Source organism: Macrosteles quadrilineatus, unplaced genomic scaffold, assembly GCF_028750875.1.
Source record: "Macrosteles quadrilineatus isolate MER2022 unplaced genomic scaffold, UCM_ALF_1.0 Scaffold_2__2_contigs__length_208266976, whole genome shotgun sequence".
Classification (NCBI taxonomy): domain Eukaryota; kingdom Metazoa; phylum Arthropoda; class Insecta; order Hemiptera; family Cicadellidae; genus Macrosteles; species Macrosteles quadrilineatus.
Genome location: NW_026542595.1, coordinates 123,385,104 through 123,399,954, shown reverse-complemented (window position 1 = coordinate 123,399,954; position 14,851 = coordinate 123,385,104). Strand labels below are relative to the sequence as shown.

At 32.6% G+C, this 14,851-nt stretch overlaps 1 protein-coding gene and 1 non-coding gene across 4 annotated transcripts; one reads left to right on the top strand and one right to left on the bottom strand.

The window, feature by feature from the left end:
* Positions 1–2,412: 2,412 nt before the first annotated feature.
* On the bottom strand, positions 2,413–11,017 carry LOC128987139 (uncharacterized). 3 transcript variants are annotated; one of them, XM_054407863.1, is made up of 7 exons: positions 10,890–10,906; positions 8,253–8,377; positions 6,252–6,326; positions 5,578–5,653; positions 4,938–5,023; positions 4,136–4,262; positions 2,413–3,047 (listed from the first exon to the last, which is right to left on the bottom strand). In XM_054407863.1, the coding sequence occupies exons 3-7, from the start codon at positions 6,324–6,326 to the stop codon at positions 2,974–2,976; spliced, it is 438 nt and encodes a 145-aa protein (XP_054263838.1). In that variant the 5' UTR covers positions 8,253–8,377; positions 10,890–10,906; the 3' UTR covers positions 2,413–2,973. The 3 variants fall into 3 exon arrangements, with proteins under 3 accessions (XP_054263838.1, XP_054263837.1, XP_054263840.1); XM_054407862.1 differs by lacking the exon at positions 8,253–8,377 and having other exon boundaries at positions 10,890–11,017; XM_054407865.1 differs by lacking the exons at positions 8,253–8,377; positions 10,890–10,906 and adding an exon at positions 7,044–7,155.
* Positions 11,018–12,137: 1,120 nt separating this feature from the next.
* Trnaa-ugc (transfer RNA alanine (anticodon UGC)) lies at positions 12,138–12,209 on the top strand. Its single transcript has one exon. It is a non-coding gene; the product is annotated as a tRNA-Ala (tRNA).
* The last annotated feature ends 2,642 nt before the right edge of the window (positions 12,210–14,851 follow it).

Below are 14,851 nucleotides of genomic sequence, written 5' to 3'. Positions count from 1 at the left end.
CTATCCACAAGATCCGCAGAAATAGGTTCTCGATTAACACAAAGTTTGCGGGGCCAGACAACTCCAGGCGGACCTGATAGTTCCGCACCTTCACATACTGGCTAATTCTAGAGACTTTCAACATGACACACACCATATTGGTAGGCTCAACAGGCACTCTTATTAGGTTGCATTGCAAACTTAAGTAATGGAGAACCTGCCTTGATCTCATGGATTGTGGAGAAGGCGCAGCTCAAGATAGCTGAGTTCCAGTCCACCATGACACACCGTGGACTGTGGATTATTAGTCTTTTGACTGTGTAGGGCTGAAAAAGTACCCTACAGGTAGGTAAGACCCTAAGACCTCATAGGTACCTATTTCTTATTTTGCTGAGACTCATCCAGCGTCTTGTACACTGCTTGAGTTCCGACGCATGGGGACAATGATAAGACTGATGAGTTTATACGCGTATGTGAGTACTTTGGTATACTATATGACACTCTGGTGGATCTAGAACAGTCACAAGGGGGGGGGGTTTAGGGGGTTTGGGGGTGATATGGAAATTGATACTACACAATATATCAACTGCTACCAGTGAAACTAGTAAGTATAAACACAATGGTTTCTGTTCATCTTACACTTGGTTGTGGAAGCAAAACCTCAGAGTAATGAGAAACAATGAGTGTACATGTCATAGTGTACCGATACTCTATGTCTGGTAAGTGAGTATGAGTAAAGCCAAGCCTTTACCTGCACCCATTATATTACACTAATATAATGGTAGGTGACAAAGATAATCAATTGTTTATCTTTACATATGTACTAGATGATAAGAATTCAACATTACTACCCTAATGGCTTTTATCCAAACTGTCTCTATAGGCCTACCTACTTCACTTCCCCCTACATTGTCTTCCCTAGTAGCACAAATATATATTAAATACATATCAATAAATATTTTTAAAATCTATTTTATATATCTCAAGTGTGTATTAATGTCAATTTTATATAATATTTAAAATATATTATATGTATATAAAATATGTTTTTGAATCTATTAAATATTAAAAAAATATGTTCCAATAATATATTTTAGTGAATAATATTTAAATGAAAAATGTATTTAATATCTCTTCCAAACATCCCATGAGGCCTAAACATAAAAACATAAAATAATGATGATATAGTATGAAAAACACAATTATCAGTTGAGTAAATTGATTAAATAGTTCATAAAAACAAATTTAGAAAAAATAACTGGATAAAATTTATTTGACCCGGGTGGGTCTCGAACCTGGGTCCTTCGACTTGTGAGCCTCTTACCTTACCTCTGAGCTACTTGTGATTGTTACTAACCTTTGTTTTCAAATGGTCAAAGAGCGGCCGTCAGTTGCAATGGTTGCAATAATTGAAAATTGTTTGATACTACAGTATAATATGATTCTGTTAATCTGTTTTTCCGTAATTCATTTCTTAAACGGTCGCCAGTCGCTAGCACCCTTTTCTAGCCAATCATTAGAGATTTCTATGATCACATTCATTGTCACATATTGCAATTTAAAAAATAAAACCCATCAACACTTTTTTTCGTTTGACCCAAATGTAGCTGCCGAACATGTATACTGCCTCTTAACCATATGCGTAATTTTTCTTTACGTGCATGATAGAGTGACACCATTCAGAGTACGTATTATTATTAACTTAATTTTAACGCTTTCATAATAGCAATTATCATATAAAAATGCATGTATAAATTGATAGACACTATAAAAAACAAAAAGATGCAAATTATTTATTTGCTAATTATAAAAGATTATAGGCTATAGTCTATGTTCTACAAATATACTATCATTTTATCAATAAAAATAAATGTTGTGTTTCAAAATATATTTATAAATACTTTAAATATATAATATAGTTTCAAAAATATTTCATATATATATTTAAAATATTCTCAACACCTAATTTTTTTTAATATTTAATAGGAAAAATATACATATAAAATATTTATATTATAGATTCTATACTTATTTGATCAATATATATTATGAATCTATTTTATATATTCAAAACTTATATTTAATTTATATTTTGCATTGCTTGTTGGTAATATTTTTAATATATATTTGAATATATCAAACTGTTATTAAAGATATATTATTTATATATTTTATTCTAGGTTCTATCAAATACAACTTTGAATATATAAAATATTTATAAAATACATATTTGTGCTACTAGGGTTACTTTATATATAAAAACTTACGATCAGAGATATGGACTGTTATGTACAAAAGTTAGTAAACATTTTTTATTTTACTTAAAATGTTTAGATTTTAAACACCCATGAAATTGATAAGCTTTATAAGTCTGAGAATTTAAAAATTAAAAGGGGAAGGGGGATTAAAACAGAATAAATTATTTTTCTAAATAAATGTATTTATTGTTTTTTTTTCACATATTCACTCTATTATAAAATATAAATACACTCTTTCATTATAAATCAACAATTCTGATGACTTATTCGGATAAAATATATCTATTTTTCTATCTTAAAATTTTGTATGTGTAATCAAAATTAAGCCTTTCCTAAATTCAATAAAAAATAACTACAGCTCTGGTTTTATCTACATTTTAAATTTTTTTATACACACTAACACAAATACACCACACTCTGAAGAATAAAATTAAACTGAAACATTTCTATAAATGCAATTACGTATAGAAAGCGTTCTTGTACAAATTACAGTTGAATTATTTTTTACTCTTAACGCTTATGAAATATTATTCAATTAAATGTTTTATGATTTTTTACAAGGTGATAATATATTGAAATAAAAAAAATATTTGTTGAAAAAATTAATATTACATATACCTGGCATATAAAAACGTTTTTATGTATTACCAAATTAATCTGGTAACAGTTTTACAAATATTTATTGATTGGCAGTATCAATGAAGTCTTGCTCTTGCTTGAAGAGTATTACTTGTCCTTACGTGTTGAAGGATGTACCCGAAAGTTCTTTGTAGTAACTGAATGTAACAATCTCAAAGTAAAGATAGACCACTGCAACAAAACATATCAATATAGCAACTTTTTGATTAGAATTTTGTGTTAGGAGACATATTATTATTTTCCGTTCAGACGCAATTCCAAGAGGGGGAGCTGGAATTAAGCCCCCTCCATTGGACCCTGAAAAATAAATTGAAACATTCAATTTAGTCCTAAAACGTAAAGAGGTGTTTAGATACAGTTCTAGATGTTAAAATAGCTTTAGAAAATCACCAACTTTAAAAATACCAAATATTCTCTGCAAGGACCCCCCTTTCTTGGAGGTGAGTATGGAAGACCACTTGAAAAGGTCCTAGAACTGCCACCATATCCTTTTACTCTAATACTATTGGTTATAATGAAATACTTCTCACAAAACTTATAGATTTACCTACACTTTAATACTTTAATACTTTTCAATTTCAACATGGTAAATATAAACAACAGACCATACGTTGACTCTCAGTTTCTAACAGGTAATACACTGTTCAGCTTCAGTCTCAATATTGAAAATTCTGAAATGGATTACAGTCATAACATGTTTTTATTGTCCTTTGTGTTTGCAGATACAGTAGAACCTCTTTAATCCGAACTAATTGGGACCGGGGGTAGTTCGGACTAGTGAATAGTTCAGATTACAGAACATTGTTGTTTTTACATAACAATAGCTAGGGAAAAGTGAAAAATGCTTTATAAAGTAAAATACAGAGTTTATTTAATACAGTAGTAAACATAGGGAATAATCAGTACTGTACATTACAATTGAAATAATTACAGTGCTTCAACATCAATAAATACAGTATACAATAAAAAACTACTGTACTGTGTATAGAGTACATTAATGAGGCGTTCTGATTAGTGGACGTTCGGATTACAGGAGTTCGGATTAAAGAGGTTCTACTGTATTAAAACTTGTTGGCAGACATTTATTATAGTATAATTTGTAGTCATAAAATTTCATTTTGTAGTATCTGACACAAGACCAAATGGAGCTTAAAATAAACAAGAACATTAAAATAAAAAATATTGAAAATCTCAGGGACCAAAGTCCGAGCTCTCACTAGATTAGCTCGTTCCCTCGACTCTATAAGCATTGACATTACCTGCAATGATGATAGGAACAATCATCCACCAGCTCCACAGGATAATTAGGGCAATGTCAAACACAACCCCAATCACAGATGTTCCGAAGAAGCCAAAGGACCAGAGCATTAGTAGTCCCGGGATCTCCTGTGGATAGGAGGTGTAGTTATTAGATAAGATAACATTTTGGGATTCACATATTTAGTGGCCAAAAATCTCTTTAGAGCTAAGTTACAACTCTGTCTGATCACATAGCAAATATAACATTTGGCAATGGTGACCAAAGGAAATATTTTATACTACATGACTGTAATCAGTGATCGTGAACTATCATTATTATTTCCCCTAATCGCATAAAGCTCATCAATATCAACTTCTACACTGACAAAATTATTGTCATCTCCCTCAACTGTACTGCATGTTACCATGAAGTACTTCATCATCATTTTCTGCAATAGCAAAGAAATCGTAGACACCTCCCACAGTCATGGGGACCTCATCATCAACGGCCATAAGGATGAAATCGTCAACATGTCCAGGATAGCAGAGACATCATAATTGTCAATGGCGATCGCGGTGAAGTTGCTTAAAGTTGGAATAAATACTGTCCATAGAAAATCCTGAATAACATTTAATTTATATTGGGGTGCGGGGGAGGGGGTGCAGTTATGTCTCCTCAGGTCCATGAAGGACACAAGCAAACCACCAAGGGCCTGCTTGTGTATCAGTAATCAGATATCTGAAAATATATAACTTAAAAGGATTTTTCATGAATAAAATTAATTTGACCTTACAATCATTACCTTACAAAGAATGCCTTACCTGTTGGACTGCGAAGAACAACAAACCACCCATCAAAACCTTGATGACATGTGTGATCATGGCTAGGATCATCCAAACATCGAAAGCTAAAAATATAAAGAAAATACTTTAGTCTCTTGAACTAAAACTAGGTACATGCTAGCCTGGTAACTGAAGTACCAGGTTTTTGAAGGCTAATTTTACAAGTTGAAATATAGCATTTCCCCATTTTTTACGAGTAACTCTAAAAATATTTTGTATAAACAAACACACCAAAACAACACAACAATATTGAAGGTTTTTTTAAATTCACTAACTATACTAATTTCTGCTTCACCATTAGCTTTTGATACAATGTAGCCTTTAAACTTTGTTGAATCATTACCTCGGATATAAAAATTTAGAGAAAAACACTTTAACATGTGGTAGAGTGAAGTAAAATGTGCTGTTGAATTTAACAATGCAATTTGAGGTTTTGAAAATAGTTATTAGACCCTCAAATAGTGTTAGTTATCTAACTCTACAACATAAAGGTTTGTGTTTTCTTGAACAATTAAAAAAAAATATTTCCATTTTCAGTTGTCAAAGACAACACACTTTTATATTCATTCACTTAAATTTAAAGTATCTACAAAAATAAAAATCATATATTAGAATTTACCTGTATATTTGTCTGCATCTATTTCCTTCTTATTGTATATGACAATATAAACGATGAAGAGAGCTATGTATAATACCTGAAAAGAAACAAACTTATAAGCTTTTCTGCTAAAATAGTTTTAATAAACATACTAACTTAACAATCACAGTCCCAGCCATAGTGGCTTTAGCTGTAAAACATCCACAGTGCTAATGCTTTTCATATAGTTGACTTAAGGATAAGCATTTGGTTTGAGTTAATTTTCCCCCATAAAAATCCCCAAAATTGTACTTGGAGAGTTGCAGTGTATAGAATCAATAATCAAAGTCAAATTTGGAAAGAGTTCCCACTATCTGTAAACGATACAACTTGACCACTGCTGGTTAGCGGATGAGTGTGTTCAGTTCTTTTAGCTAAATATTTTATTTGCCTGTACATAAATATTAACAACAGCTGATCTTTGTTTAAGAATTCATAATAATGTAAAAATAAAACACTACAACAAAACCATTTAACTAATTGGGTCTGATGGTTGGAAGTGTCCAATCCAAATCGTATCACACTCCAATCTTTTAAATAGTAAATGGCTGTTATTACCTTCACGTTAAAACAGTACAAGTGTATATCGTAAGTTTTTGGTGTTAGACATATTATTATTTACTTTCTGTAGTATTTGTGAAAATTGAATAACTTACTATAGACAGAAGTGAGATGATGAGGGACCCTCGCCTCACTGGCATCACGCCCAAGAATGACCCTAGTTGCACCATCTGAAACAGAATTATAGAAAATATTGCAATTATAAGAAGCTAATGGACAATTTTTGCTAAATCTACAGGGACATCATTCCTCATTATTTGGGATATTTCACCGTACAAAGTTAGCCTGGAAGAAATTAGTAAATGATTACTGTATTGTAGAATCGTGCTTTTCTGATGACAACTTTGTCAAAATATAGAGGCTGAAATATCATTAAAGAATATTTTGTTGATTTTTCAGGATAGGTCCAGAGGGTGTCACTCTATTACCACTTAGATAAAATCCATTGGCAATTGGCAGGACTTAAACCCGAGACCTCAGGGACCGAAGTCCCACGCTCTACCTAGACCAGCTCGCTCCCCACAATATATAGGTACAATGAAATTATAAACACTCACTTTATATGCTCCGCACGGATGCACACCTTTGTATTATTTAAAACTAAATTCAATAAATTCCATTAATTTAAGGGAGTACCACTACCATTTTTAATCTATTTTCTTATTTATTTTAGTCAATTTCATAAATTAGTTAACTTTTCAAATTTTAATGGCATGTCTGATGTTCAGGTCTCTACACAGACACAAAAATAGTATTTTAGTAACTAATTTTAACTACGATCTTAGATCTTAGAAGTCGTATGGTAAGATGGAAGCAAATAAGCTCTATCACATTAAACCAAAGCAATAATTAAGTAAATATTTTAAGTCAAACAGTTAATGGCTAACCTTGCAAGATTGAAGGACAATATTCTAACCTCTACCTGTAGCTGCTGGTGAATACCCTTTCCAAGGTCTGCTCTGTTATCAGCATTATCAATCTGAGAGTTCTTATCAGCCTGTCTGTTTGTACAAGTAGAGTTACTTCATTTTGCAGCTCTATTGTTACCTTTTTCAACTTTTGCTTTCAGAAATGGTATTGGCTGACAGTGTTTTGAAAACATTGATGATACCCTTGATGAAAATTTTCTTATTTTGTAAATATCTTTTTGGTTTGTAAAGTGATTCTACCTAATGACTATTCAATCGAGGGGTTTTCTCCCCTTCTCGATGCATACATTCATTCTCTTTAACAGCAGATTGCTAACAAACCAAATAGCCAATCTGATTTATATCAGGACATTTCTCAATCTGATGTCCTTATCCTTTTGGACCTTGGGACATAGGAAGTTACACCCAGTTACATGTATCATGTTCACATCCAAATATAATGTCAATATAGATGAGAAGCTAATTCCAAAAACTCCATATGATTTGAGTTTAGTACTATAGATGTACATTATCCAAAATACAAATTATACAAATATTCAACCAAATAATTATACTTTTACAAAAGTTTTTAGAAGGTATACTCAGTACCCTGTTGTAATGGGGGCTACAGGGACTAAGACAACCCAATTATTGGACCCTGGAAAAATAAGTTTAAACAGTTTATCCTAAAAAATATAGGAAGATTTGGATAGCCTACAGTTCTAGGTTTCAGCATAGACTAACCTACACAAGTTGGTTAGTCACTACACTATAAACAGCTAATAAACATTATCTTTACCAAAGGGAAATCTCCAGATCCCTCTCCATTTGTTCCACAACCCCCAAACCTCCCAGTAGCCCTCCCCCCCTTGATAAGGTCCTAGAACCACCACTGGGTAGACTCAGCTTTTACAATTTTAAGGGCTACAATTTTAGCAATACTAGAAGTATGCAAGCTGTCACAATCTTTAAGTTGCTTGTTCTTGGTTGGGTTTTGTGTAAATACATCCGACTATGTTTTAATACATCTCCAACCATTATTGAGCTTACTTAACAATAATCTAAACTTAAACTAGTACGAATACAATATGAAACAGTGTTTTCGAGATCCCTCACATAAAACATATAGGACACTCCCTTACTTTATTTATATGAAATTTAACATGAATGAAGCAACTCCAGACTTACCTTTATGTGGCAAAGGCGGAATTCTAAAGTCAACTGTGTCTGTTATCAGTTTGGCCACTCCAGCTAATCTTATCCATGACTAACCATTTCACAACTGGGTTGATAACAACTAGGCGAGCCCTGTCCTATTTTCATAGTATTTTTGTAAAGTAGGTAAAAATACAGAACTATATGGCCATCAAAACATACTTTAAAATATATTTAATTTTTGTTTGAATTTGAAAAATAAATTCAAGATTGATTTATCTTCTGAGAATAACAGCCAAGACATTCCTTTATGCGATCAACTGATATTAAAAAAATACCTGTGACAAAACTCAGTAAAATTCTAGGAATCGGTTCAAGGGGCACAAAACTTACCAAAAGCTTAGAAAAAAAATTATGACTCCTCTGGTCAGTATGTTATAGCATAGACTAACCAACACAAGTAGACTTCTCATCCCATTGTAAATTTTGAAGCTCGTTTTTCATGTCTAGTTCAGTGTACGCCACACTGGGCGCTAGTGTCAACGTAATTTTGCTTCTATTATTTTAGGGTTAATTTCTTGATTTGTGCTTTACTGTTTGGTTAAATAACTAGGGGACAATTTATTGTTTATGATTAGATCGTATTATTTGGTTAAACGAGGTTTTAAATGACTGTATTAACGGGAAACAAATTGTAAACAAAACACGACATCTGCAGAAAAACGGACAGAACTAACAATAAAATTGGCTTCAGCTGTTCCATTAGGATGAGAAATCTACTAAGGGAGTATGTTTTATCTATGGTTATAGCATAGACTAACCAACACAAGTAGACTTCTCATCCCATTGTAAATTTTGAAGCTCGTTTTTCATGTCTAGTTCATGTACGCCACACTGGGCGCTATTGTCGACGAAATTTTGTTTCTATTATTTTAGGGTTAATTTCTTGATTTGTGCTTTACTGTTTGGTTAAATAACTAGGGGACAAGTTATTGTCTATGATTAGATCGTATTATTTGGTTAAACGAGGTTTTAAATAGCTGTAATAACGGGAAACAAATTGTAAACAAAACACGACCTCTACATAAACCGTACAGGAACTAACAATAAAATTGTCTTCAGCTGTTCCATAAGGATGATAAATCTACTAGGGGAGTATGTTTTATCTATGGTTATAGGTAACATGTTAAAAAAATGGTGGCTCATAGGGTAGAAACTTGATGCTAAGTAAAGTTCAACCCTTGACTTACAAAACTATGGAGTTTGTCTAGTCTCATGTGACAAAAACATAAATATGTTTACCTATTTATTTTCAACAAATGAGTCTTTCGTTTGTTCATAACAGTTACATTTTATGGGGATGACCATATGTAAAGGTTTGAGTTCAGGAACTACAGATGATAATAGAGTATTACTTGTTTGTGGTTTTGTAATTTGTGTTCATAAACTGCAGTTGCGTCTTTCTAATGTTTTTTTTTTAGAAAATAATTTATACACTGTTTTTGTTATATCTGATATAGATTTTTCTTCTATAATATTATGGAGTGTCTCATAGGTCTCAAGATTAAAATCCTTTAAAATGTTAGTAAGATGCCATGACAATTTTTACAGGAATGGATTAAGCATTGAGACTAGTTTCCTAAAAATTAAAGGAATCAAGACTGTTCTTATGAGGTGAAAATCTTACCTTCAAACTGACTTCTTAAAAAATAAGCTGTAAATTCTGACTCAAATAAGTAAACATCAACCTTATAAAATTCGCAAATGCTGTGATGGTACATAATCTTGGGCATTTCACAATATAATAAATAACTGCCACAAAACCTTTTGAAGAAGTCAAAGTGTTATTGAAATCCTTGCAAAAAATAATAATCAGTTTAAAGTGTTGACACACAACGCAAGTCACGTACAGTTTTATTGGATATTTTTAAGAGGTCTAAGAAAATGCAGACTTTTACTATACCCGTTATTTCTGTATTTATATAGCATTTCGAAGCGACAATATGTTATATTTAGCGTTAGCGCCTTCAAAACAGAAACGCAAGTCCTTCACTATTCTAGCTATGAAATTGCATGTTGTTTTCTAAGGCGCTGCTATTAATGTAAACTTATTCCGCTATTCCAGAGGTTTATTACAGTATTTGTTTAAATAAAAGATGAAACTTTGTGTACTTTATATTTGTGAAGATTGTTAGGCATTAATTTATATCGCAAAATTTAAATGTGGTATAATTACTGTACTTAACTCACTAGTGTACAACCAATTTAATTGATAAAACATCATTTTCAAATTGATAACCAAGAAAATCATAAGTTTACTGATTAAATGTTTTTTATTTTAATTTTAGATACCTTTCGTATACTACCTTGTTGCCAACTAATGCTTACCCAAACAATTAGACTAGAGGCCATCTCCAATTTTATTACAAGTTCAAAACTCGTCCATTAAAGAGGCAAGTGGAAAGGAGTATTACTATATAACAGACCTACTAATAGTGTAACACCAATTTCATAGACGTATCATAAATTAATTCGTTCATATAATGGAAAGGATAAACATTTTCGCTTTGAAACACGTTGTACAGTTTAGAAAAAGTTGCTAACCATGTTCTTTCTAAAAAGAACCTAATTCTACCATCAGAAATATCTAAAAACTAAAGTATAACTTACTTTGATGAAGCAGTCTTGTAGGTAAGCAAGATCTCTGGAGCGGGCCTGGCTATAGCGAACACTACTGACTCACAATGTTCTTATCATTTCTTATCATTCCTTCATATCTCTGACGAAACAGGTACTCAGGCCTGTCTGAGTCGATAAAAATTTGAAAATGCCGCGTTATTGTTGCTAGAATACGATGAAATAACTGATTATCCATCAGTAAAACTACTTGAATAACTGACTCGGCGGTATTGAGTCAATTAGTTGGAAATTCCAGTTAGACTAATCAGTTTTATTGGAAATTGAAAAATCAGCTCTACTGAATTGAAAACACGACAAAATATAAAGCCTAAATCAAATTATTTATTTGTGACGTTGCAGATGGATTTTGTAATTTTATATAGCTACTTAAACATTTACACAATTTATGTATAAAGTGATTACGAATTATTCATAATCGCTTTATAATAATAAGTTATGTGAATGTAGGTAAAGGACATTTTTCATAGGGGATTTTATAATAACCAATTTGAGAATTTATTTTCGTAAACTTCAATGACGTGGTCCAAATAAAGTGTAATCTAATGGTTCATTCTTAGTAGACTAATTCCTATAATCAGCTATTTATACAATTTTGTCAAGTCCATTAGATCCTGAACTACCGAGTTTAACAAATCCGCTAATAAAGATAATAAATAAATGACAATTAAGAATACGCAATTTTTATTTAGTTAGCTGCCAATTTAGTTTAACTAGTAGTTTATTGAGTGTCCAAGTCTAACAACATTAATAATTCAATATACCCTAAGTGATTTGAGCAACATGTTGTACAGCATAGTATGAAAATAATTTCGATTAACCGAAATAAAGGGGGGAGAGCCGTTTCGGATAACCATTTTTTCGGTTATCATATGCTAAAAATAGCCAATGTATCACCACAGTGTGTAGGGATAATGAATTTAAGAGAATGTCTATATAATTCAGTGTTTTATTTCAGCTACAAAAATGTTACAATGGGATAGAATGATAGAATTAATAACGGTGAGGATATAATCATTGACTATAGAATGCAGTTTCTACTAATAAGAAATCCTCACGACCGCAAAAAATAGGCTATAAAGTACTACCATAGATTAAACACACTCTTTGTAGTAGTATTCCTATAATGTACTAGTAGTACAGGTGCGCTGCCTCTTTCCATCTCCAATGACTGGCAGTGGCAGTACTCAAGGTCACCTTGTAGTGCCGGGCAGAGCAAGCGGGGATGTAGCTCAGTGGTAGAGCGTTCGCTTTGCATGTGAAAGGCCCCGGGTTCGATCCCCGGCATCTCCAATATAATTTTGGAGGAGATTACTCTATAAATTACACTGGGTAAAATTTCTTCAATGAAATAATGTAGAAGATACAATGATAATTTGAATATAGAAACATTTTAAACCTACAAAAAATTGAAAAATTTAAGTTTCAAAAGAAAGGCAAAACTTTAATTTAATTTTGTTAGGATTAGAGTGCCTTTCCAACCGAAATACGGGAGTATTTAGAATATAAATGTTTAATTGAGTTATAATAAAACTTAGATTCAATGAAATACCCCCGCCGCAGCAAACCTGCCGTCTAAGCGAATTTCCATTTGGCCGAATTGATTTTCAATTGATCTATTTAAATAACATTAGGTTTAACGAGTACCTAGGTTTGCTGCTACAAGGAAACTAATAAAGTAGTGTGTTTTTAGTAAAATATTGATAGCTTACTATAAAATAAATAAATTTGCCAAGTTTGATCAAAATATATCCATAAACAAGCAAACTACAACATTTTACAATATTCTCCATAAGAATAACATGGGAATTTTAAATTTACCATTTTTTTAGTTTTCTCCGTAACCAATAACCCAACAAAAACACTTTGATATACTGAATTGTTTGTTTTTTTTAAGCTCTTTAAGCAGGTTTAGAGAACAATTGGGAAATTATGTGCTTTGAGGGTAAGAAGTGAGAAAAACCAATTTTTACCCCATAAAACCCCCCATAAAACCCTGTTCCCATGGTCCGATCATGCTGGATCGCGAACTCATTCAAGTTTATCCCGCCTTACACCTTCAAACCAAATTTCATCAAAATCGGATAAAAATTACTCAAGTTATCGTGTTCACGGACACATATATATATATATAAATCTATATATATATCTATATATATATATACATATATAAAAATTTGAACGAATGGTGTTTTTGGCCTCTGGGGACATTAAAATGAAAAAGTAAATCGGTCCCGGGCCTAAGTCTTACCATGAGACCTACGGTAATAGCTACTTCCCTATAGGGAAATTCGCTAAAAAGAAAAATCGAAATATCCATATAATGGAAAGTATGCCAAGCCAGCATACTAATTAACATTTAATGAGAGCTCGTAGGATCTGAATTTGTAAAAAATATCCAGTGATTATACTCTATTTATGTTGCCCAATAAGTTTGTTTATAATATTATAAGCTTTGACTAGAAACTTTTGACGTCCACCTGACCAGCCTGCATGAATTATGACATAGACCACAAACAGAACTAAATATAGACCGTCAGCTGTGCTGCGGTTACCATAGGTTCTGGCGCACATCGCTGGGAGCACCATGTAGTTACGGCGTGCGCGCTACGTAACTACACGGTGCTCCCAGCGATGTGCGCCAGAACCTTTGGTAACCATGGTAACCGCAGAAGGGCTGACAGTCTATATTTAATTATTTTTGTCTATGATTATACCTAGGCATTGAAATAGGCTTACATGTATACTGAGCATACGCTACTCCAAAGAGCAGTATCAAAATACTGCGTTCGTGATCTTTGTGTAAAATGTAAGCACGGGGGGTTTATTATTACGTTCACAAGGAACAAACATATTAAAACTACTTTTGCCATAGATAACAGGTAAAGAAAGATAACTCATCTTATCTCGCAGAGTTCCAAAACGCCGCACACGTTTTCACACTTCGTTCATCTGTCTCCATCTGATTAATGAGGTAATAATTAACCACGGGTAAACCTGAGGTCACCGACGTGAAAATATCCCGGGTATTTCCCACCTTTCCCTCCATTTAAAGGCAACCCATTAATTGCGAGGATTAAGGCAATTCGGCTAACACGTAATATTTACAACACCAAACAAACTTTGACCGGCGAGAATGAGAAATTTGGAAGAATTTGTCAAACTGGAGATTATACAGGAGTTGGAATTATAGATTGAGTTGGCTTTTTAAAATGTACGAAATTATAAACAAACACTAGCGCGTGTATTGGGCAAATGGAGAACTGATGAGGGCAAAGGAGGTAGATTTAAAGCAAGGGGAAATCAGCTGATTGTTTTCCCTCCATAGAGTTTAGGAAACAATTACTTTTTCGTCATACTGCATCAAAAACAGTTGGTTTTAATAAATGCGCTGCGGATCTAAAAGTAGCTTGTTTACTCCCTAGGGAGTAAAAAAGCCTTTTTAGTCCCTAGGGAGTAAATGTAAGCTGTTGTAAGTGAGCTCAGTAATTAACTTCGATTGTTAGCAATCGCATGTATCGAAAGAAAATATCGATGGAATTAATCGGTTGCAACTATTGTTGCATTCTTGTTCAATAGTTTGATATTATAACACATTTGTAATAGACGAAATGATTGAATTACCAAACAGCTGCTTGTTTGTATTAGAAAAAAATTGAAAACAAGTTAAGAGTCTTTTTTAGAGGTTATCTCTACATGAAAAGTATTTTCGTTTTGCAGCTTGGTTTGTTGAATAATGATGCAATATGATGAAAAATATAGTACATCATACGGGCAAAATGTTAAATATCAACCCTCGCTCATTTCCCCCCTCAGTAAAACTTGAACTCGTGTCGGAAAGAGTCACTTTACGCCCTAGTGATGAAATATATTATCTTTGCTACTGTTTGTACTAGTAATAAAAAAGAACACATTCCAAAAATAACAAAATTTCA

Coding starts and splice junctions, on each gene's coding strand:
- LOC128987139 (XM_054407862.1), bottom strand. CDS start 6,326: ATGGTGCAACTAGGGTCATTCTTGGGCGTGATGCCAGTGAGGCGAGGG. Junction 5,024..5,577: donor AGATGCAGACAAATATACAG/GTAAATTCTAAT, acceptor TTATATTTTTAG/CTTTCGATGTTTGGATGATC. Junction 4,263..4,937: donor TGTTCTTCGCAGTCCAACAG/GTAAGGCATTCT, acceptor TCCTATCCACAG/GAGATCCCGGGACTACTAAT.